A 25,460-nucleotide genomic window follows, 5' to 3' on the forward strand; every position below is an offset into this window, starting at 1 on the left:
CATTGGCGGGTAAAGGGCGACGGCAGAGGGGCAGTTGTTGCAGCGATAATGGTGGGGTCCCCTGAACCTTTGGATGACCCTTGTTATCATTAAGTCTGTTGGTTCAGAAGTTTGTCTGATGAGAGTTGGAATATAATTAGTTTATTCAAGCTTGAGGCGGTTCCAAAAGCTGGGAAGGCTGGACTTTACTCAGTGCCAGAGAGTGAGATAATTAATCTCACCAGAGGGTTGATGTGTTCCTATCTAATTTTCCATCTGTTTCAGATATCATTTTTCACCCCTGCCAACTGTTAGTCATGTATCACTAAATTCCAAAATATGCGGTTTTGTAAGCAAGCCTTTTTTTAAAAGAAAAGAAAAAAGAAGCTAAATTTGAACTGAAATTAATTTCCTCAAACAGATCATTCGCTTTGTCCAAATTGGAAATGGAACACAAACAGTTTATGACAATTTTTTCGGAATAATTTTATGCAAAAAGATTCTTGCACCTCAGAAACATAAAATCACACCAAGTCTAGTTTCTAGTATAAGTATCTTGGAATAAGACAAAACTAATTTATGAGTAACATTTCAACAAGACACTGGAGATTATTGTCAATACTTAATTATTATTGATGAAAAATTACAGGTTATAAGTGAAGTAATCTGCCAATGGAACAAGACATTTAATTTAATAATTCCCTAAGTGGGACAATTTAGTGTCCCACGTCCTCTTTTTCATCAATATTAAGGAATTATTAACTTAAAACAGTTTCCTGTGTCTTTCTGAAAAGTTACTTCTAAGTTACTTTTGTCTTATTTCAAGTGTACTAAGATATTTGAAGTAGAAACAGAAAACTTGGGCAAAATTTTGTGTTTTTGCACAGCATTATGTACAAAAAATATCAATGATTTTGTACAAGTTAAGGAAGAACAAAAGGTTGATTAGATGCATACAGTTAATGGGACAGATGGTAAAAATGTAAGCATTTGTCATAATTTTATGAATTAGTTAATTTTGAAAACATCCACCCAGTTTTAGCTATCACTGTTCGTCTAAACCTAACTTTTTACAGGAGCCACAATCAAAATGTTCTCTGCTGGGCGGCTGGATTAATTATATTTCACCGGCCATACTACGCATTAGCATTGAAGTGATTAATCTTTCCACAGAGCTGTCTCTAATTATGCTGACTTCACTTAAAAAAAAAAAAAGAAAAAAAAAAAAGAATGTGGCAACCAGTGGAAGATGCCTCCTCAGCACCGCTTTCTGAAGAAAACCAGGGCGGGGGCTGGATGGATGGCACATAAATGAGGCAGTGTGGCAAGTTCACGGGATACTGGGTAAATTAATTGCAGGCCGATGCCTCCAATTAGACCTGACTCCCTCTAATTGGTGCTGAATGGGCTCCAAAAGCCTACGGTGGGCAATATGGCGAGGAGGGATGAGCCCTGTGTCACTCTCTGACGAACAGAACTTGCGTGCAGAAGCGCAGTGCCAGATCCACCCTTCAGGAATTAACAACAGGGAGCTGATTTGCATGTAAATCAGCTTTGATGGCCACAGCTGACTGGTCAGGGAGCAGAAGTAATGACCAGAGATGGCACTCGGGTGTTAACTCCTTTCACATGGCTGCTGACACTGATTTAGATTCCCTGGCGGTGTAGCTCCCTGTTTGCGAGGCCACCGTGAGGTGCGCTCTTATCTTATCTCTTAATTTCCTTTTTACTTTAAGGTGCGTTGCTTTTTTCTTTTTTTTTTTTTACAGATCCCTTCCTTGTTTCTGTTGCTCTGTTCTTTGATCTGAGAAATGACAGTCACATAAATTGCAGGGTCGCTAACCTTTACTGAAGGAGCACACGCTCTAATTAAAGAGTGATGTTCCAGATTGGTCAGTTGTTATCTCTACTCCTTCACTCTTGACAGAAATTGTTATCTTTGTGTTAATTTAATTACTCAATGTCAGTTCAGTAGACATGCAATAAGTATTGTCTTTTAAGCATTCATACATGCTTGGTGTTGTCTAGGGAAACTGAAAGGATAAAGAGGCACACATACAAGCAGTGAATGTGGGTTGGTCTGGAGTACCACTCATAAATAACAGAATGCTGAAAAACGCTATACTATGAACAGGCTAAAATTATGGTTAGGGCTTTCCAAAAATATTAATACTGACTGGACTTTTTCATGCTTGTAGACCTTAAGGCGTTTTATTCAGCCCATTTGCCTGCACCTTTAGAAGTCGCCTAGTTCGTAAATATATGGCGTGGTATTAGTATTAAAACTAAGACCTTAGTGTACCCAGTGGTTGCTGCTTTCTTGTCACAGGAGGTTATATCCATTCTTAAGATACTGATTAATCTATATTAATCTACTGATTGGATTAATGATAAGCCGACACCAGTAATTGAGTGGCCGGCGCTGGCTAATGAGAAGGAGAGTTCTGACTTGTGTAAGCTTTAGATAGACTGGTGACTAGCATGTGCAAGCTGGTCATCCATTTAATTGCCGCCTTCTTCTGTTGTCCATTAGTACATATAGACTGGACTTAGCCTTGGATAGGCTAACATTAATCTTGGATAGGCTAACAGCTAGCATAGCTAAACTGGTCATCTGTGACTTAATCTTTTCATGGAAGAAAACTATGTCAAAATAATTGTTGGCAGGGTTGCCAATTTATGAAAACTTTATTTGCATTGGGAAAGTTCAATAACTTCTCTGTGTGTTCACAAACCAAATAAAGTTTTCACAAATTAGACACTAAGTTTAAGTATTCTGATTTAGTGTAGAATAATCTAGTCCATATAGGACAGCGGATAGGTCAGTCTTATGTATTGGAGTTTTGAAACTGGATCCAATTAAAGATGTTCTAGGTTTTAAAAGATTAGGTGGAAACACCATCTATCCATCTGCTGAATCAGAAGCCACCTTCAGCTTTGTGTAATACATTATGTTTATGCTTGATGTCACGTTGGATTGCAGTAAAATAATCTGTCTAAAGAACAGATCAGTGCATTTAATGTATTGACATTTTTATTGACAAAGTTTTCTTTAAAGAAATGCGTAGGAGTCGTGGGCGACCAGCTTAGGCATGCTAGCAGCTAGCTTATCCAATGTTAATGCCTGCCTATTCCTGCACATGGACAGTAGAAGAAGTATGCAATCCAGTGTGTGACCAGCCCAGGCATGATAATCATCAACCTCTCTAAGGCTAACGCAAGTCAGTACTCTCCCTCTCATTAGCCAGGACTGGCCGCTTAGTCACTGGTGCTGGTCTATTATTACTCAGATCGATAGTTGGCTTTGAAATGGATGTAGCCTCCAGGGGCAATAGACTAAATTTTTGTCCGTATGCCTTCTGATTAATAGAGTCCCTCTGTGAGTTCTTTGATCTAAGAACAAAGCTATACAGGCCTCTAAAGTTTGTTAGAGAACATTAATATAAGAATGGCATCATAAAAAACAAGGAATACAGCAGATAGGTCAGGGATAAAGTCCTCTAAATTTAATGAGGGTTGGGTTATGAAATGGTAGTTCAAGCTTTGAACATCTCCCAGAGCACTGTTCAATCCATTATCTTAAAATGGAAAACATATGACACAACAACAAATCTACGAAGACATTTCCACCTAAAATGACAGGTTGGGCAAGGAGGGAATTAAGACAAACAGCCAAGAGGCTCATGGTAGCAGCAGACATCCACAGTTCAGGTGGAAGTCTCTCAAAAGGAACAACCATTAGTCATGATCTCCACAAATCTGGCCTTTATGAAAGAGTGGAAAGCAGCAGGGCATCTTTGAAAGAACACCAAAGAAGTCTTGTTTGTGGTTTGCCACAAACTATGTAGGGGACATAGCAGACATGTTTCCCCACAGTGAAAGATGGTGGTAACATCTCTTGCTGTGAGCCTTTCTTCAGCAGACTAGAGAAGAGAGAAGCAGGCCAAAGTTAATGAGAAGGTAGATGGAGCTAAACACAGGGAACCTATTGGAAGCTGCAAAAAACTGAAGACTTTGGTGAAGTCTCCCCTTCCAGCAGGACAGCGACCATAAACATACAGCCTGCACTATAATGGAAGGGTTTCGATCAAAGCATATTCATTTATTAGAAACTTTGAGTGAATGTCCAGGCCTAAAATCTATTGAGAATATGTGGCAAGACTATCAAATCTATGTACAGATTTTCTCCATCCACTGTGACTGTGCTTGAATTGTTTTGCAAAAATACATGGGCAAAAATGTTAGTCTTCGGTTGCCAAAAGATGGATTTTTATTTGCAAAAACATTTGAAAACCATGAGTTATTTTTCTTCTACCTCACAGTCATGTCTAAAACACACTGCTTAGTTTTTAACCCATTTATTTCTAAAAAGAAATAGTTTAAAATGTTATTTTTAAACTATTCCTATGAGGTGGGCAAGCCACCTATTTTCAGCCAAATGACTCTTTTAGGGCTGTAGATTTCTGAAGACGTTAGTTTTCACCTTTTCATTTCCTTTCAGGATCTCGGCTGCGCCAAGAGGACACCCCACCTAGGATTGTAGAGCACCCATCTGACCTGATCGTATCCAAAGGGGAGCCTGCCACGCTCAACTGTAAGGCGGAGGGGCGGCCAGCTCCAACGGTGGAGTGGTACAAAGATGGGGAGCGGGTGGAAACGGACAGGGACAATCCCCGCTCCCAACGCATGCTGCTGCCCAGTGGCTCCCTTTTCTTCCTGCGCATCGTCCACGGACGACGGAGCAAACCGGACGAAGGTTCCTACGTCTGCGTTGCCCGCAACTACCTGGGAGAGGCAGTGAGCCACAATGCCTCGCTGGAAGTAGCAAGTAAGTGCCGCACGTCTTCTGGTTTCTTTCTCCCTCTCCGCTGTTGAGTGCGAATAAAGACTTCTGGTTTCAGATAGAGCTCAATAGCAGGCTCCAGTTTCATCCACTGTTTCTGCTCTCAATGTGTTCATTGAGTTGGATAATCTCTCAGGAGATGGGCAGGATGTGTTTGGCCCAGAGGTCTCGGCAAGGCCTGTGGAGCCTTGGGGGGAGAGGTGGTCTGATCATTCCAGGGTGAGCGCTTCACTAAAGGACCCCTTGGTAGGTGGTCAGGAGCCACAATAGGAACAAAGGCCTTTCTGTTTTGGCACAGCTTCTGCTTTTCTTTGGTATTCTGAAGCCAATGCAGTCGTTGCATCTGTGTCCAGTCACCTTTCGATGCAGAGGTTTCTTACTCAGTTTCTTGAAGTACCAGACTGATATTGTTTGATATGCTCCGATTTAGTGAAAAGGGGATTCCAGCACATTCAAGGTCAGCTAGTAAATATTTGTTCAAGCACTACATGAGTTTTTAAAATATATCACAGTTTTTGCCTATTGCATTCAATGTTGACAAATTAGTTTCAAAGGTGCCCTTCAGAAGCGGCTTTCGTCAGTAAGGTCAGCATTTTAGACATATTATCTCTTTCCGTCTTGACTGGCTGAGAGTGCGGGGCGAGGAGGACGGCTCACATATCAGCCGCTCCTCAAGCATGCCCAGAGGCTGTCACCAACCCGCTCACTGTAATCTAATCAAGATGGGGAAAAGAAAGAATGGTACGTGTGTGTGTAGGGGTGCGTGTGTGTGTGTGTGTGTGTTGACTGCATTTAGGTGTGAATGAGTGTGGTGGGTGGGGTAGTGGATGGCTTTTGGACTCTGCAGAGGCTGATTTTGAGGTGCCTGCTGAGTAGTTTTTCTATTTCACTTGTAATGGTCGACTGTCTGGTTTCAGATGAGACATAACACCTTAACTTGGAGTATGTTGAACTCATAATGTACAGTGCCTTAAGCAAAAGCATTTAGATTCCTTGAAATGTTCCACCGTTGTGAGATTTCAACTATAGATTTTATTTTTTAATTTACGTAACAGGGAAAAACAAGGTTGAACATAATTTATGACTGGAAGACATACTTGGTCCCTTTACTCTGGCACCCTTAATATAATATAAAGTAAAATTCTGAAGTTTGAAGGCTATTCTGTAAAGGCTGTTTGTTAAAGAATATAATAAAAACTAGCAAAAAGGCAGCTTAGAGATCAGTGGTAACGCTTTTGATGGAATAATTTTACTTTTAACACTTAACAAGTGTGTAAAAATTAACACACTCATCTTGCCGTTTTCTTACAATTGCAAGACAAACGGCATTGTAAAAATAAAATAAAAAAACACAAAAGGATGCTACATTTGTAATTTGCTGCCAGACATGTGGTGTTGTGAATGATCTAGAGCAGTGGTCCCCAACCCCGGGCCGCGAACCGGTACCGGTCCGTGGACCAATTGGTACCGTGCCGTACAAGAAATAATTAAATATTTCCGTGTTATGTATTGAGTCTGGAGGATCTTTTATTTTGAACATCCTTTAACTGGAAAAAGTAAAAAAAAATGGAAAGCTATTGATTAGTTGGGTTTTTTTTACTATAATGCACTACTTTCTGTTCTATCATATAAACTTCCAATAAAGCTGATTGGAAGCAGTGGATATGACTGGGGCTACACAAAATATTGTGAATATATCGTCATCAATAATTGTTGGCTAATATATTCAAAGTGTTCTAAATTTAAATTTTATATCTTTAGCCAGTCTTACGGCTGCAGATGTTCAAACCGAACACATTGCCCAAAAGGCTAAAGGTCACAGGATGATGGAAACGCAGATGAAACAGAATCATCATCACAATATTTACCAATATGTTCTAATATCATGACATCAAAATTTTTTTATTTTATTTTTTTAAGTTGATCAATATTTTGCAAGGCACTGTATATTCCAAAATTGTGAAAAATGTAGTTTTACAAATTTGGCTTAGCATGTTTTCACACATATTTGAGCTGTAGCGATTTTTTCCCCCCATATTTGAGACTTTATGCTGTTTATGTATGCGGTGAGCTTTTCAACTTGAAAAAAAGAAGACTTTTGGCAAGAAACGGGAGCAGAGTACAAAGTACCACTGGCTCAGTCTCAAGTTTAGGCTGCTTATTTTCTGTAAGGTTCAACAGACCAGTAATGACAAACCACTACTCCCAAGCACTCTCTCTCTCTCCTCCATGCTTAGTGTATGTCCCTCACTCACCCCTCTCTGCAGCTTATGCTTAACTACATATAATTATGTTGTTTGAGCAACCAGAATGGAGGCCTGCCGACTGAAAAAATGGCAGAAGGAGAGGAAAAAAATATAACAGAAACCCTGACATTTTTTTTTCAAGGCTACATTCAAATCCAGAGTGAACAAACTACAAGCTATAAATCTGCCTTATGAAGCTAGAAGAGGGTTTTGTATTTATTTTAGTTCAAGATGTTTGCCATATAGGTATGCAGTGAGTGCTTTACAGAGTTCCTTTTAGTTTCAGGTGAAACTCTTAAGAACGAAGTCTTAAGTTTTAAAAGTGTTTACTTTGCCTTGCTCTCCCTCTCTGACATTAACACTTTAAAGGCTAAAAACACAATTTTCTTTTGAGAGAGAGAGGTGGTTGGCTTGGAATTTACAGTTTCCCTTATGACCAATTGTTAACTTAATCCATGTTTCAACAAGTACTGTTTTGCAAGGCCACAGAGCTAACCCAGCTTGTTTGGTTTATCATTAACTGAATGTACAGTCTCCCTATCTCTGGCCTCTAACCCAAAACCCGGACTAACGCATTAGCCATGAATCTTGTTTGTGTTCAAACAAGCTTAGGATTTTTTTCCCCCTCCTATTACATTGTTGTTTTCTTTTTATTAAATATGTCAACATCCTTTAATGAGCTTCCTTCCTACTTGAGGACTTGCAACTGATAAAGAACAAAGAGTAAGAAAAGCATGTTCCACGTTGGAGGTGATGTGTGCAGGAGGTGAACTTTAAAAGAAGCTTTTCAAGTAATTATGCTAAACAAACATTTTAGACATTTTTGAACAATGGTGGTCAAATTTAAAATTCAACCATTAAAGGCAACAAAGGAAATTACTGCAGGACACCTTATCAACTATTACAGGACGTATATGGCGGCATTATTATTCCAACCTTTTCAGCTGTGTTCAGGCTTGTAGCTTATGATAGTCGTATTGAGTAACATGTCCGAAATAATGTAAAATGAAGAAACACAAGAAGAAAAAAAAGTAAGCTTAAGGAAGCCAGAAAAAGAGAAATGGTAATGACATGGCGTGTGGAACAGCCAAATTAACATTTATTCAAGCCAAAAGTATTTATAGCAAAGTCTTTTGCACCTATTTGACTCAATAATGTGAAGATTTATATGAGTTTACTCAGCAAGGAGGCTGTAGCTGAGCCCTCTAGTTTGGAGATTTAGCAAACTGGTACACTATGCAGGGATTTAAAAGTGCTTTATAGTAATAAGCAATGCATGAGTTGCCCAAGTCTCACTGTTTTACACATCAGTGCATGATTTTCTCATTGGACTAAAGTAATGTAGCTGTCGAGGCATCATTCTGTCAAACTCACTACGTTCATCTGCAGATAGTTTGTGCAAAACATATAAATTGGCCCTAAATTTAAGCTAAGCCTGTATATTATAGCTTGAAGGGAAGTTAAACTAATCTTACATAATCTGCATTTGAATAATTTATTTTTCTCATGCGCAGAAAAAGAAGATAAGCTTCAGCTAATTACTTTAAGAAAATGTGTTTTTTTTATAAATTTATACTCACAAGCCACAATCACCTTAGCATATTGTCTGTTTACGTCCTGCTCGAACTGTTTGTTCCACCAATAGCATTAACTGTGCAGTTCGATTTGTATGCCTGTATATTATTTGTGCATATATTATTGACCATGACTCAAGTCTCATTTGGCTTCTTTTAAAAATGTGTTTTAGGATCGTTTGTCTTCTTTTAAACCCAAATGGAAAACTTATCTTGATTTATGTTTCATGTGAATTTTTTCCACGTAATTTGATTTCTGTTTCAAATCAAATTACAAGTGTTTATTTTGTCGATACATGGTTTTTGATTAAAATGCATTTAATGTTGATTAATTAATTACAGACAGTGCAGGTAACTCGGTTAAAACGTTTAATTGAGTCCCACCACTAATAAAAACATGTTGAGGTTTGTGGTTTATAAAATTGAAAATCTTCCAAGAGTGCAAATACTTTTGCAAAACAAAGCAGATTCTTGAAAAGTCACATATTTTTTTGAATCATTCCCACATATTGAGCTTTTAGCACCAAAGCTAAGGAAGGAGGACTTTACAGAATTTATGGTTTTGTGCCTCCGCATTTGTTTAAAGATTACAAACGACCTCATAGACACAATGAGATATGTGTTCTTACTATATAATCTTTACCCAGCACTCTGCCTGGGGCTCTGAGAGGCTCTATGAATAGCTGGTTTCCCTTTTTCTGGATGTGGAGATAGTAAAGTGAGGTAATGGACGGCACACTGCACCACTTGAGCGTGCGATAACCTCGGGGCTCGAGTTTTGTCTAGTGGCCTGGCTGACTACACAGTGTGGACCGCACAAGGTTGGCCGCGGGCCCTCACATCCACACGCAGATGCCTCACACCAGAGGCAGAGTTTACTTTTCACAGCCACTAACAACAGAAGTAGAAGGATGTTTACATGAGTTCGGTCCACTGCATGAAACTCTCCTCAGCCAAGTTTATCTCACAATCACATTGATCTCTGTGCTGCTGAAAAATCTCTGTCACCGTATGAAGACAGCTGGCTTCAATGACTATCTGATAATTGGGGAGGGAGGGGGGAGGGTCAGCATGTCAGAAGTCTTGAGGCGAAGGGGGTCCGTCCCAGCAGATTATGTGTCATCTGTTGCGTGGGGAACAGTTGGCTGGCTCGCACCAGTCTAAAGGAGGCATTGCAAGCTCCCACTGATGTGAAAACCTGTCAGTCAAGCTGTGATTGTGGTTGGGATCTTTTTGCAGAACCCCCTTTGAAAAATGTTCTATAGAATTTTTGTCATTTTGTGTAAAGTATAATGAGGCTTTGGGTTTATTCACAACAACCCTGTTTGGTCCGTTTTAATCGAACACCTCCACACACCAATCGAACTGATTGGCGTGTGGAGGTGAGAATGCGCAACTCTGTTCCGCCCAGTTAGACTGGCCCTTTCCTTGACTTTATACTAAACGGTCTTCAAATATTAAGAATCGTGTGATAGAAAATCCTTAGCTTACCGTGATAGCTGTAATCGTCCTCTGCCTATTCAGGACTGTTAACTTGCAGCAGAAGTGGCATCAACTGTTCTGGCGGTCTTCCAGTGTTGCTACAGTTTTGCTACATCTCTGTGGCTGTTATTTGTTTCACTGACGTTTGCAGCAAATTGGTGCAAGCAGAGCACCCAGGGGTCTTGCTGCAGAAGTCGACACCGTAGGCACAGACTCCTCTGTCCCTCTTCCCCTTCCACAATCTTTGAGTCCGGTGAAGTGTGCTTGTGTGGCTGATTTAATAAATCCTGCTTTATTTTTAGTCCCTCTGCTTCTAAACAGTTACGAGGTGCATACTGTGGTTCAAGCCAATTGCAGCCCAGCTTTGTGAACCTTAAAATTACAGTATGTCTGACTTCACTTCCAGGAGCAGCTGGATTTGTTTAAGGAGCCTATTCTGGTTAAATCGGTTCGACACATGCATTTCAATTTGACCACCTCTAAAAAAATTATATTTACGCATGAATTGTGTGGTCTGCTGAATTTAGCATCGTTAGCAATTCATTCATTGCAACCTTGAATCCGAGTTAAGTTAAATATCATTTTTAGATAAGGTAAAGTCGGTTGTTAAATGACATTTTTAGAGATGGTAACTTTTATGTAAAATGTTTTTACATATTTGCCTCTGATAATATAACATGAGACAGATAATCTGTGAAAAAAATCAAGCTCCTCTGCCTTTTCCTTGAGACCCTACAGGAGAAATACGCCGCTCATCAGAAACATCCAATCAGAGCCAGGAGGAGGGTCTTAGGCTGTCAACCAAACACATGTACGTGCTGCTCAGCCTCAGCCCCTTGCTCTGCTTTTCTACAGCTAGATCCCAACAACAGTCTGCTGTGGATGGATGGTAATGCTTATTAGCATGGCCACTAATAATTTAGGATAAACAGTTTTCCTGTGACGGTAATTTGTTTCTCCGCCATCAGCACATTAAGCAGCACGTGCATGACAGTGGTTGACAGTGCTAAGACCCTCCTCCTGGCTCTGATTGGTTTGTTTCTGCAGGTAGCAGCAGAACCACAGGGAGGAGGCAGAGAAGCTTGATTTTTTTTCCCCCATAATTTATCTGCCTCACATGATATTGTCAGGCCAGAGGAATAATTTTAGCAAATAAGTAAAAGTCATCTTTCTATAAAAGTTGCATCATGCAGCTTTTATAGAAATAAATGTGATACTGTGGGGTTTCTGTTAGCTTGCTGCAAAAGCCTGTAAAACCACATAGCAACATACCCTGCTAGGTACCAGCAGACCTAAAACACTGCTTCTGTGTCCCACTGAGAGCAGCTCTGCAGAGCCAGCATAAAAACAAGCTCACATCTCTTTTTTTCTGGTTGTTGTGTATAAATGTGTGAAATGTCAAAAGATTTTAGAACCGTGTTTTTGACAAACAGGCAAACAGAACCTCGCCCACACACAGCCCTCCCTTCCAAAGCTAATACTGAGGGCTTGATAGAGGGCCAAGAGCAGAAAATACTTACCATGGGAAAGTGTAGAGCACAGCAGATAAGAGCCAGAGCAGAGAAGCAGGGCAGCTTTTTAAGAGTTTTAAGGGCTTTGTGTTGTTCTACAGTGAACATTGGCATCAAGCCTAAATAAAATACAACACATATCCAGTCAGGTCCGAGGAACTAGAATGAAAGGACTGGTTTACACAAGTATGAAGGCTTGGATAGGACATGATGGGTGAGGCATGACTTCCTGTGCGAGTTATGTATTTGATTCCATCAATCTGTCAGTGCCTGAACACTGCCCTATTGAACAATATCTAGTCTAGTGCTTTGTGAAAAGGAACTACCTGAGCGGAAGAGGCAGGTGTGCAGAAGTGGTTAAAGGAGTGCATCAATCACTCTGTGCTCCGCCCGCCTCTGATGGATTACATGGCCAAGACAAACCAGAAGGACAAGCCCTTCAGAAGTACAACAGAGCGGTTTTTATATACATCTTTTGTCTTCTTAAGAAAACCAAAATTTAAAAACAGAAAAAGGCAGAAACTTTATCATCTAAATAAGGTAAAATAGTTAATCTTACTCTGAAACTGTGACAGAAAGTTTAATGTATTTTTACTTTTGTCTACTCTGCTTTGCAAAATAGCTAAAGCTCAGTAGTATTGGCTGGAGAGATTATGCATGTCAAAGTCTTAGCACATTTTCTCACCAATGAACAGCGTACATGAGTCATAAGGTATATTTATATTTCAGCCATCCTAGCAGCACACATCATCAGAGGAGAAGTTTACGTCTTGTTGAGGCGTTGGAGAGACAAACTTCTTCCACACTGAAGAGGCTGCATGTGCGCCGTTTTAGGGAAGTTGTAGTGGACGATTTTACAGAAGAGCTGTGGATCAAACACTTGCGAATGACGAACTTAACTTTTGATTAACTGTGTGATGCTGTGAGACTTCTGGTGGAGCCAGCTGCTTATTTCCTAAGGAGGCCAGTGCGTTCCTGCTGTATACAAACTGGAGTTTCTCGTGATGTGGAAAAAAAAAAATTCCATTGCAGTTTTGCAAAATACATACATTTTTATGCTGCCAAAAAACCCCAACTCATCCTAGCGCAAAAACATTTAATCAGAAAACGTTTTTATTATTATTATTATTATTTGCAGTGTTTCCATTAAGCAAATTTTATTCCTTTGTGCAATTTCATGGTCAATGGAAACATCTTTCTCTGTTGGTCTATTACATAAAATTCCAATAAAACATGTTGAACTTTAATACAGCATTGCAAAATCTAAAAAGCATTTGGAGTGAATATTTATGGAAAGCATTGGGCATATTTTGCTCTTTGATGTCTCCTTATGTATGTAACTTGAGAACCTAAAGTATGATCTGTTTAAATCCAACTGCTTTGCTGCGACTTTCTTCTCTCTCTGTCTGCAGTCGTGTAGGAAATGCTTCATCTCCTTTAAGGGGAAAAGAAATAAACTGATTCATGGAGTCCACTTTAACTGCTTTCCTGAGCGATTATGCCTCGCATATGTTGACGCTGCACAGGTATCGTAAAACGTCCCTGAAAAAGAAGCTCTTCTGCACTCTGCTTTGTATGTTTTGGTTGGGGCTTTACTTTTCTTCCCTCCTCCTTCACGGCCGTGAATAGTTTTTGACTTCCCTGCAATCCTTTGACTGCTTCCAGAGCACAAAACCACCATGTGCAGGGCGGCCGCTGCATCCAGGACCCTCAAGTATGATATTAGTATTTTGAAGTGCTGGCCCAGAGCAGATAAGATGCACTATGTGAGATCTTTAATCAAGTGCCCTTGGAGAGCCGCTTGGAATGAGCACCGATAGCCGACTGCCTTCCCTTCTCACTCAAAATAACTTTGTGTGTTTTCTGTACACACAAAGTTCAGCTCAAATGTTTTAAATTGTTTTGAAGTATCCGTTTGCTTGGATTGCATCTTTGTCTGCATGTCATGAGGCAGATGAATGCATGCTGCTTTCTCTAATCTTCACCTCTTCTGCAGAGACCTTGATATTTCTCTTGCTGTAAAGTGTAATCTTCACTTGGCAGTGTGGCCAAAAAAAAAAAAAAAAAAGAAATCAAGAGTCTGCATGAACATGTGTTTGTGTCTGTGAGGGCCGTGCGTGCAGTTCTTGTATCTGGTCATATGACGAGGCTTTCTGCTACATGGACACACTCTGGTTATTAAACCCAGTTAAGCCCTCGCTTGAAACCTTCCGACGTGCTCCTCCGAGTCGATGGAGCTACGGGGGGATTAAGCGGTTTGGTGAGGAGAGCTTGAAGGGTTTTTCACCCAGTACTTCAAAAGGGTCCAAAAAATGTAATCAAGTTCTACATAAGATGAGTCCGAGCAAATCATGCGACGCTTTGCCATTACGATTCATTCTTGGATGACATACTACCAACTTCTCGTCTATTAGCTACGCTAAAGCGTACATGGATGAAGACAGACTTAACAAGTTTGTCTAAAACTCGTGATTGTTGCTTTTACAATGAGAAAAAACTCTAGCTAACAGGATGTCTTAAGAGTGATTGAAGGGTTGGTATTGTATCTCGTGCTAGCTAATCAAAATATCCTAGTAACCTTGGAGAGAAAAGAAAAAGGTTTAAAAATGTGTTGTTTTATCACTGGACACTGGAGAGAAATAACCATGTATGACATCTAGACCCAAATTATCTCTAATATCATAGATTTTGTTTTTTTATCAAAAGGTTTGAGGAGTGAGCCTGCGATTAATAGGCGACCTGTCCAGGGTGACCCCGCCTCTTGCCCATTGACCGCGGGAGATGGCCACCAGCACCCCTTAAGATCCAACTAGGGAGAAGGGTGTTTGATAATGGATGGACGGACAAGGAGTGAGCAGCATCATCAGCATAATGTCTAAGATGGCAGTAGTTCTTACCACCCTGCAAAGGCAAACATCCAGTTTCATTGCTCTGAATCACAAAATGTTAAAGAAATTTTGTTTCTCTGGTAAATCAGTGCGATCAATTGTATGCAGTTAGAATTTAAAAAATACAGCAATCTCTGTTTACATTATATTGCAGATGTATGATGATCTATGACAGAGATTTATATTATAATAGGATAAATTGTTGAACATTTGCCTTCCTGTTAGCTGCTGAAAGTCTTGCTCTCACTCGCTGTTTCACAGATCAAATTATGTCTTCACACGTACAAAATACTTTTTAATAGTTTCTAACAGGTTCAGTACCTTCTCTGATGTCATTTAAAATTTTTTTAGAATATCTCAAAGTAGTTGGCTGAATCGCCTTCACTTGGTAACACTATCCACACTAAAGGGTGGTGATTTTGGTGCAAAAGTGCTTGTGCTTCACATTATGTTTTGACAATTCAAAAGGAAAAATACAATGGAAAATATAGATTTTTGAGAGGACCCCAAACGTTTCACACTACTTTCAGTCATTCACACACACACATTCACGCACGCATTCACACACTGATGTTTGTAAGCTACTGGATAGTAGCCACAGCTACATTGGGGCAGTCTGACAGAAGTGAGGCTGCCTTGTACGGGCTGCTGGTTTACACCAGCAGGCAAAGCGGGTGTCTTGCCCATGGGCGCAATGACTGAAACAGTCAGAGCAGGGATTCAAACTGACAACCCACTGGTTACTCCTACCAACCAACTGTCGCCCCAACTAAAATGCCTCTTATGTGTAATATCAGTCTCTTTGAGTACCATCTTCCAAAAACATTTTTTTCTATTTGCTTTTCATCTTCTCTGCTCTTTCAAACAGGCATATTTCCAAAATTTATGCAAACGAGAGGAAGAGAAAAGCTTAGGGAAAAAACCCCAGCTGAAATATAATCAGGTTTGTAGCATGTTGCTGAGTCTGCTGCATGACAGGCAGCCAGAGCTGGTGAGGTAAGGAGTAAGACCCAAACACTGATAATGATCTGCCTTGTGTGCTTGGGCTACAAATGAGACTTCTTGCTGCTGACTAGGGATAGTCACAACTTTGCCATCAGTCGATGATTAATGCCAACAGCGAATAAATGCTGGCATTCTACTGACATCTAATTGTCCTTGTTACCTGAGGTAGGTACTTTGATTGTTAGGGTGCCTACTGCTTTAAAATGAGCCTTTTGTTGAGTCACACACCCAAAAATAGGTCTGTATGAGAGAAAATTGTTGTCAGTGATTTCTTTGGGATTCTACAGCGATCTCTGAACATAACATTTTGAACATTTTTGTAGTGGTGAACCGATTGCAGTTTTCTGGCCGATCATCAATTATCTTTAAAAAGCCTGACCTGCCGATTCTGATTTTGGCCAGTTTTCTTTGTCTGAAATGTTGCTAAATATAGCAAGAAAGTCAGCAAATTGGTAAAAGTGTTGTGACTATTGTTAAGTGCAAACATGCAGACATAACCTGGTGGGTCGGTTTGTCAGACAAACCTCTCTCACTGCACAGCAGAAGAGGACAGTGGCTGATCTTTAGACCTTAGCTGAGGTTGATAAGATTGGGGGATAAGATCAGCTTCACATGCCTCTGTGAAGGCATGTGAAGCATATGATCAGCCAACCATAGATCGGACTTGCATATAAATTGTTGACCAATAAATCGGTGTATTCCTAATTTTCTGTCAAATCCCTCAATATTCAGCATTCTAATAGTTTCACCCATAGTTGTATAAAGTTAAATACTGTGGAAGATGATCAAGTTCACAAATATTTGTGATGCACTGATCAGAATTTGGAGCATGGAGGTTATTATAGTGTTCATAGAATGGAAATTGATATTATTTTCCAGTCAGGTTCCATCAAGCTGAATGCTAATACCAGTTAACGGATGATTTCTTGGTGCATCTGTAACAAAAACACAAGGATGGGTAGGAAAGCAGCAAACCTACACTGATCAGAAATAAAACCCGTTGTATCTTTAGACGTGTTTAAAAATCTGCCTCACTTTATTAAGTCAGCAAATCATGTTTATCCACCTGAGGCCTAACTACATGTGTGGTGAACAGCCCCAGTGTTGGGTATGTAAACATACGCAACGCTCTAATAAAGACCATAAGGAGACATGGAGCCAGGCAGAGCAGTGAATAGAACAGAGACACTCTCACCTCCTCTTTGTTCCCAATTGACCTTTCTAAACAGGGTGTGGCCAGATAACAAAAAGAGCTCCATGTAACCATATACTGGCAAAGAGCTGGATAAAAGACAGACACAGGGACGTCATGTGCAAAGAAAGAAAAGATGAGGACCCATTCAAATATCAAGCAGTTCTCCGTGTCGCTTTGGATACGTTTGAAATAGCTGACATCTGATTCAGCAGTGAAGTTCTGAATTGGATGGATATCGTATTGTTGTTAGGCTCGAGGGGAACTTCTCTATTCTTCCTCTCTGGACTCCTTCCATTCCACCACTGCCTCGTTTACTATGGTATCAAATGCTGAGCTGTCTTTGCTTGTTTAACCCATGGGCTCACCTATGTTTCCATTAACCACAGAATTGCACAAATTGAAATTACAAAAGTAAATTCACTTAATGGAAACATTAACATAGAGTTTTTTTGCAAAATTCTTTTGTGTGAGAATGAGGGGGTTTTTCAGTCAATGTGTCTTGCAAAACTGCAATGGAAACATCATACGAGTCACGTAATGAAGAGCCGGATGTTACCACTGACAAAAACGACAAAGAAGACGACAGGAAGTGAAAGGAGGAGAATCAATCAGCCATGAATATTATAAATATAATCTCATGTAACTGTTAACATTCGTCACTGCCATGTTTTTTGATGACTTATCGCGTGAAAAAGATTATTTACGTGTGATTTTAATTTCTTATTTAATTTCTTATTTAAAGGAAAAACCGTAATTGCTAAAGTTTCTTTTTCACATTAGCAGAATATCGACAAACATACATTTGTGATGGAAACACAGTGACAGTAAGACGGCACAGAAAGGCCTCAAGTCTTCTTCCTCTCTAAAAATAGCAAAGGTCTGACCCACCCTAACGCTGCTTTTTAACTCCAGTTTAACCAGTACTCATGTTTTGCTCTTAACTTACTTGTTCCAAAGAGGCACAGTTTTTCTTTGGCTTGTTGAGAAAGTGACTTGTTTCAATAGTCATACCTCAGAACCGGATATAAGTTCACCGTAAGAATGTTGCTAATAGTAACAATGTGGCAGGTGATTAGCTCAAGAACCGGTCTTTGCGTCTCATCGTTTGTTTTTGTTGTTTTTTTTCCCCCTCCGGTGGAATTAGTTTGGAGTGCCGACTCTGCAGGGGCAGGCCTAAGCTAATTTGCCTGCTGTTTGGAACTATAATAGCTTATTGATTGTCTGACAGAGATGCAACAAGCAACATGGAAGGGCATCGGCAGGGGAGGGAATAAGTTAATCATCTCTCTGCATGTTGCCGTGGTTTATTAATCACGTTAGCCGAGGTTTGCTCCTGCCATTTAAGTTTTCCTTCAACCCCCAAAGAGTTAGAGTACGCATGCTCTGAGACCAATGGAACCCCGGCGGACTGGTGCAGCCGTTCCTCAGTCAGCCTGTTTCACTTCGCCTGGCACCCGCCTCATTCCTGAGGGATGGAAGCTCCCCGCTCAGGGGGCCCACCTCAATCCACGTTTAACTCCTGGGTTAATTTTAGCTGTTCTTCACCGTCTTGGTCTACATCTGTTGTCACACGGTTCAGCCAGCCTGAGAAACATCAGCCTGACCTTACTGATTCAAACCATAACTCAGATACAGCTGGTTGAATCATCACGCATTCCTTGTGCGACTCCTTCCCTTTGCTCGCTGCTCCTGTGTACTTTGTACAGTATGAACAGGACGGTTGGAAAGTGCTTCTCAGGGGAATTCTGGCCCATTAGCACTGCCCTTGTATTCACATGCTCACTACAGCTGGTTACCTGGAAACAGGACGTGTTGTTTTTATTTGACTTGTAGCCCCTCTGGTTGCCAGAAAGGATTGAGTTTATGCTTCTTTTACTTGGTTTGATCCATGCAAAGCCCTCATACTCTAACTGCAACAGTGCATTGCAAAACGTATGCAAGTCCCTTGAACTTTTTTGGCATTTTGTAACAACCTACAACTTCAGTGTAGGTTGAAAATTTTGATAAGGGATGGAAAATTTTAACAACCTACAAAAATTGTAGGTTGTTAAAATTTTCAGGGAAAATGGTGTGCTAACTGTGCAATGTTCACACTTTTTGCCATCTGAGCCACCATCCTTCAATTTTAGGGCCAGATTTTTTTTTCTTGTGATTAAAAACAAAAAACACACAATTGAATGAAATCAAACAATGCAGTTTGACTTATGTAGTTTTTTGCAGTCTGTTATTTTCTCATCTTCATCTTGAACATTTTGGGTCTCTTCACATCACATAAAACTAAATCATTCTTTCTTTGAAAAGGCTTGCTTTTTACAAACAAGAGTGAAACTAACTCTGCATTCACTGTTTTCTTGTCCCATTTCTGATTAAATTAAAATGAAAGCAAAGAAATGTGTTTAATAAAACATGTTGGATCTAACATTTTTCATTTTGGGAAGATTCATATATTTTTTATCTTTTCTGAAAGGCCTTGAATCAATTGATACTTCTTTCTGAAAACCACCTGTGTGGACAAATTCGTACCATTTGTGAATTGTCTTCGTTGGCCATACAAAATAATTCTAAGGGCCACAAATAGACCCTGTACCACCTTTATACACCCCAATCTTAATCAAACACACAGTTGTGCATAATTGTCAGTTGAAGGCAAAATGACACTCAAGACACGACTTCCCAATTTAATCTAGGTTTGGACACTGAGTAAACCGTTGTGTTGTAAAACACAAATATTCTTTGACCTGCAGCATTCTGTTGCGTCTCTGGCTGTATGTTCAGGGTCGTTGTCCTGCTGGGAGTTGAACTCCCTTCACAGACTCCAGTCTCTATCGTCAGTCTATGACTTGCTTTCTTTCAGGATCCCCCTCTATTTAGCTCCATTCATCTTCCCATCAAGTCTTCACATGTTGACCAAAAAACTTCTATTTTGGTCTCGTCTAATCAGAGCAGCCTCTCCTTCAGCTGTACATGGCTTATGGAATTTTATAAAAGGTGCTACTTATGGCTCTGTCTCTGACATGCCTTCTTGACTTTACTGAAGGAAAGCCCTGCAGCATGGTGCATGCTGCCACCACCAGCAGTTTTCCTCCACAAATCTCATCTGGCATAATAGTGGCTTCAGCACATTGCTTGAATGACCACAACCACATATTTGCTGTGTTGCCTTACATGGTTTATGGCAGACGGCAAACAAAACTTCTTAAGTCTTTCTGGTGTTACTTGGCATTCATGATGCTGTTTGTTCACTGATGTTTGAAAATCTTTATTTATAGTGAGATTAGCTTACACATCATTTTGTATTTAGAGATATCACGGTGAAGGGGTTGAATAGTAATGTTTGGAAAACCTTTATTTTGGTATTTGGAAAAAAAAGAAAAGTTTTACCCACCATCATTAGTTGGGCTGACCATCTTTTGTAAGTGCAGTTTATTGGGCCTACAGGGTTGTGTCGTCTTATCGTGTTGGTTTTGTGTTCAGTCAGAAACTAAAGCAGGTTGATCGGCAGTTGGACTTTGCCCCCTGCCTCTTCTCCTGGCTTCTATCAAAGTGACTGAAATGCACAGGACCGTGGGCGCCAAGAGAGAAGAGCAGAAGCAATGAGATCATATAAACACAGAGACAGGGAATCGTTGACCTCGCACCCCCGTTGCATACACATGCCATCGCTGACCCGATGGCCAAATTCCTAACTGGCAGCAAGCAGGAGAAACATCTGGCCAAGGCGTCCACATTAACCGCCTAAACCGTCCTCAGGTTTCCTCTGCTGCAGATACTGTGTCGGAATTGGCGTGTCGCCTTGATGAGAGATGAAATGCCTGCGCAGAATCTAATGTTTTCAGATCAAACACCACGAAGGACAGATAAGAAGGACGAACAAAGACATGAAGAGAAAATTGCAGACAAGCTGCCATTAAGTGTGGGATAAGAGAGCTAAAGGAGGAGGCTGCAGTTGGGCCGACAGTCTCTGTTGGCTCGCGAGGCGGAAATAAGGAGACAGGTGGTGTTCTGTTCTCTAAGATCTCTGACAGCTGGCAACTCTCTTGCTATAAGCGTGCTGCGTGTGTCTGTGTGTGTCCACGATAGTGTGTGTGACATTCGTTTGTGAACGCATGTATGTTTATAGCTACATGAGCCTGCAATTGGTGATGAACCTTTACCAACTGAAATATCAGCAGAAAAAAGTTTTTGTGTGTTTTCATGGCAGTTTGTGAGCAAGACTTTTATTTAGAAAACCTATTGGACCTTAGAACAACTCACAGTCCTAACCCATGGAAATCATGCCAACTTATTGTAGAAAATAAAGTTTCTTTTTCCTTTCAATTTAACTTTTAAGCACCCTATCGATACTTAACATGAGTAACTTTCACTATTCTTCACTCAGAAGCATTGTCTACTGCTGGTAGGAAAAGGAACAGATTTTTGATTTTCTGACCTGCTAAAAGTTGGTGAGATCTGGTTATCAGCCAATTTCTCAGTGCAATTCTTCTTTTAAATAGTTGCAATCAAACTTAACTGAAGATAACTCAAATTAACTCAGTAAGCTTCACACCTGAGGTGCATTCACATCAATCTTGTAAACTGTAATTCGTTTGACTAGAAAGTCCGGCTCATTTGGGGAGTTGTGAATATGTACCTGAACTCTGACGTGGACAAAAAAGCAAACTCTGGTCCTCCTAAAAATCTAGGTCTCAGTTCGGTTGAAGTGAACTTTGGTGCAGTTCGAACGCATATGTGAACGCCAAGTGGACTGGAGACCACTCAAAAAGCAGGAAGCGGAATATAGCGCAGGGTATTCTGGGTAAAATACAACTAAAACAAACACTTAAGTCTAGGGCTAGAGGAAGAACTGGCTTGTGGTCCTTTATAAAGACTGGGGAGGTCGGATTTTTCAAACGGTTTAGTTTGTTTGACACACTGCAGTGTGAAAGAAAACCGCACCAGCTGAAAATGGAACAATGTTGACATTTCTTTCTCCAATTAAACCGAGTGAACCCCCCCCCCCCTTTTTTTTTTAAGCTCAAACAAAAAAAATAAAATTAGTGTTGCTTGTATTGCTTGTGGTTTTAAGAGATGGTAGGAAGCAGAATTAGGATAAAGATAGAAACTTCTGTCCTCTGGTGCCCTGGACCAGTTGTATTTTATGACGGGTGATTTGTTGGCCATGAAGAAATATGCCAGAATAAAGTATAGACATAGATTTTTTTTTTTTTTTTTTTTTTGCATTTTCATATTTTTTTATCCTTGCAGTATGCCACTGTTATGCATTCTGGTCAGTTTGGAGTTCTTCACCGTATTGGCTTTGGTTTGGTTCCATATTCAGCACGTTGTTTGATCTGGCGTCTGTAGTGGCCAGCGAGAAGAGCTCGTGTCATCTCAGTGCCAGACTGCTTTTGTTTGCAGGAAAAAAGAAAAATAAATGCTGGTTCTAAGTGGTCCAGAGGCACTTATTTGCTTTTGGCAAACAGAGGCGATCTTCAGTGGTGAAGCAGTCGGTTGCCACAGTGGCCCCCGCAGCTGGCTTTCATCCCAAAGCGCTGCACAGACCCCTCGCAACGTAAGTCACTCTTAAATGAAATTCATTGCCAGGCTCAGAATCCAGATTCCGCTCCAGCGCTGCTTTGGGCCTACACAGGGAGAATCAATTTTCTTGACTACTATTGATTGATGTCAACAGGTATAAGTGACCTTTTTTTGGAGTTTGTGTGATTCAGTTCAGCTTCTGATCTACAACAGAGCAGTTATCCTGCACCTCATGTCGCAGTCACTCTAAATGGACTGTCTATTTTTTTTGGTGATTAGGATATTTTTATATTCAAAAGAAAAAAAAATCTAATTGTAATCTAAGATTAAATGCATCTCTTCCCTTTTTTCCAGCAGGGACAAAGTTCCTGATCTGAGTTTATTGAAATACAAATGAAGCTACGTAGTTATCTATGTACTATTTTGTAAACAAAGTCATTTGAACGTTTTGAGTTTAATATGTTTGAGTAATTTTGCAAGACAACAGTTTTGTACCTTTTTAAAGCACAAACCTTTCTAAAGGGGAGTATCATGTATTTTCCTATCACAGTTCCATTTTATATCATAATCTAGTAACTACTTTATCTTCAGTTGTTATGAAAATGCTGTTTAAACTTGACATTAAATCAAAGCTGTGGCTGACAAATTGAAATGAAGCTCTGTCTCTTTAAAAAAAAAAAAAACTACTCTCAGGTAATCATCCTTTTATTCACAACTGTTGAGACATTTTTGTTCAATCATTTCAATGATGACTTAATATTGTGAATGAATCCTTTCAAGCCAGAAAAGCATTTAACTGTGACATTCATTGTTTGGTATTAGAAGGAGCAGTAATGATGATTTAAAAAACACTGAAAAAAAATGAACACACCAGAAAAACCTTTTTACTACTATTAGTCATCAGGCCTCATAGAAGAAATATGTCGCAGCAAATTTCAAGCTTGAATTGTACTTACTGAAAAATGGTTTTCTTTCATCCCAAACACAATTTCCAGCTACTTCACTTCAGGCAAAGCAACATAAAGCCATCATTGTCCTCCAGACAGACATGTTATTTCAGCTGTCCTCATATTTCTCTAAGTATATACATTTTAAACATCATCTGGTATTTGTCTTGACAGTGAGGTTTTAAAGAATCCAGTAACATTCACTGCAGCATGTTGGACGCAATGGTTGCGTTTTTCTTGCAAGTATTTCAGTTGGCTGTGGTTGGGGTTGTATAGTTATGTATGAGTTTTGTTCCGAACTTCAGTTGACTGACGCATATTTTAACTATATGAAGTCTTAATGTGCTTTCACACCAGCTCTGTTTAGTTCACTTTAATCAAACTCTAGTCCTTTTCATTTGGGGAGTACAATCAAACTCTGATTCAGACCAAAAAAGTGAACTTTGGTCTGCTTAAACCTAGGTATGGTTGAAGTGAAAACTGGTGCAGTTCGAATCCATATGTGAATGCCAAGTAGACCGGAAACGGCTCCAAAGGCAGGAAACGAACTATAGGTCAGAGCATGCTGGCTACATACGCAATATATATATAGCTAGACAAACGAGTGAGTCTATCGATGGCAGGTGAAACGGCTCATGATCTTATACCAACGAGAAAAGCAAAGTCATACAAGCGCTAAAATCTGACGCAACTCCATCTTTGTATACATGTCATGATGAAAAAAAGTTGTGCTTAGTGTCTTCTTCAGAGGTTTTTATGTTGTGTCATTCAGGGATTCTTGGTGCAGCGCCACCATAGGCGACAGGGGGAACCTGCTTTTCAAAGGGTTTGATTTGTTTGAGACAGTGCAGTGTGAAAGCAAACCACGCCAGCGGAAAATATAACAAATGTTGCAATTTTTACCCCCGATAGTACAGAGTCTACTGTAGTATTATAAACATCCCTTCTTAATATTTTTGTGTGCCTTTAATTCCCGAGTATGACTTTGAGATGTGAAATTAAACTTCTTCATACCCCTTTTCAGACATATTCACCAAAGAAGTGGTGTATTGGCGTGTACTTGTATATGTGTGGTATGTGGTAGGGTGTTGCATTTACACTTAGGAATATGTACTTTTGTTTTATCTTGGTGGAAAGTCTGAAATAAATCCATCAAATTCAATTCAATTGAGGTTTGATGTTGCAAAAATAATAAAAACGTCAAACACCACGCAACATGGGAGACTCCCAAGAGAGATAATGTATGTGAAAATATTCAAGATAAGAGAAAATTAGATTACTTTTTTTTTTGTAAGTGTCTTGTTGTCTGGAAAGTGTCACGGGACGGGAGATCAAGGTGACTATCCTGCTCATTCCAATCAGCCCTGCGAGCCAATGGCCACTGGCCGCTCATCCCCGAGGGCAGGCAGGCAGAGCGAAGCGTAAACCCTTAAAGCAGGTTTTTAAACAAACAGTCTGCAGAGGAGCCTGCGTGTGGCTTTTCTGTTCAAATGCCTCCGTCTCCCTCTCCGCTCCCCTCCGGAGCAGCACCGTTTTACTGTCTGATTTATCTCTGCAAGGTGAGATAAGACTCTCCCTCAGTCCGTCTGTTAATCCTCTGAGCCACAGATGGCGGGGCTGGCACCGGTTCTCCTCCTAGACAAAAGCTTTGCTGGATGGAAATGGTAGACTACACATTAAACTTAAACCTGTATTACTTTGACTGCATTCCAGGGAAAATCCATTGAAGCAGAACAGAAGCATTTTAACAGGTTTTGTACTGACGAAAGAATTTTAGCTTTTTTTTTTTTTTTAAGGTAATGGAAGTGTGGAGGTACCGGCCAGCATGAGATGATTTATTATTTTGATTTTGATTGAGACTAAATCAAAAATACAGAATACACTCCTGCTACATTTTAAAGTTGTTAATACTGTTGTGAAACTCTATGCTGTTCTTGGTGAAATAGCAAAAAGATACGCTGATTTTAGCTCTTTAATTAGCAAGGCTATCTGCTCAGGTAGCCAACTTGCTTGTTCTGTACTTGCTTGCCACTTGTGGTTTACACCTGGAACTTAAAAAAATCAACTTTTTGTTAAAAAGAATGTTGGTCCACATTCAGTTTCCATAACATATCTTTGTGTTTTAAAAAAAATAAAATAACGAGGTAATGCCTAGTGAAGCTGCTTGATGCATTTAGTTGATCAGTTACTTTAAGTGTGTTTTCCCACCTTTTCTTAAAATAAAAAATAATCAAAGAATGTTTACTTTTTTAAAACAGTGTTTCACAAACTTT

The 25,460-nt window shown here is 40.0% G+C and overlaps 1 protein-coding gene across 5 annotated transcripts in view; it reads left to right on the top strand.

Annotated features, from left to right (window-relative positions):
* Nucleotides 1-25,460, top strand: part of robo1 (roundabout, axon guidance receptor, homolog 1 (Drosophila)) — a 321,573-nt gene that overhangs the window by 159,328 nt on the left and 136,785 nt on the right. For all 5 annotated transcript variants that reach the window (XM_028045383.1, XM_028045381.1, XM_028045385.1 and 2 more), the window contains one exon: nucleotides 4,481-4,807. In XM_028045383.1, coding sequence (XP_027901184.1) covers nucleotides 4,481-4,807 — 327 coding nt within the window. The remainder of the gene's footprint in view (nucleotides 1-4,480; nucleotides 4,808-25,460) is intronic.

Source organism: Xiphophorus couchianus, chromosome 18 (genome assembly GCF_001444195.1).
Source record: "Xiphophorus couchianus chromosome 18, X_couchianus-1.0, whole genome shotgun sequence".
Classification (NCBI taxonomy): Eukaryota; Metazoa; Chordata; class Actinopteri; order Cyprinodontiformes; family Poeciliidae; genus Xiphophorus; species Xiphophorus couchianus.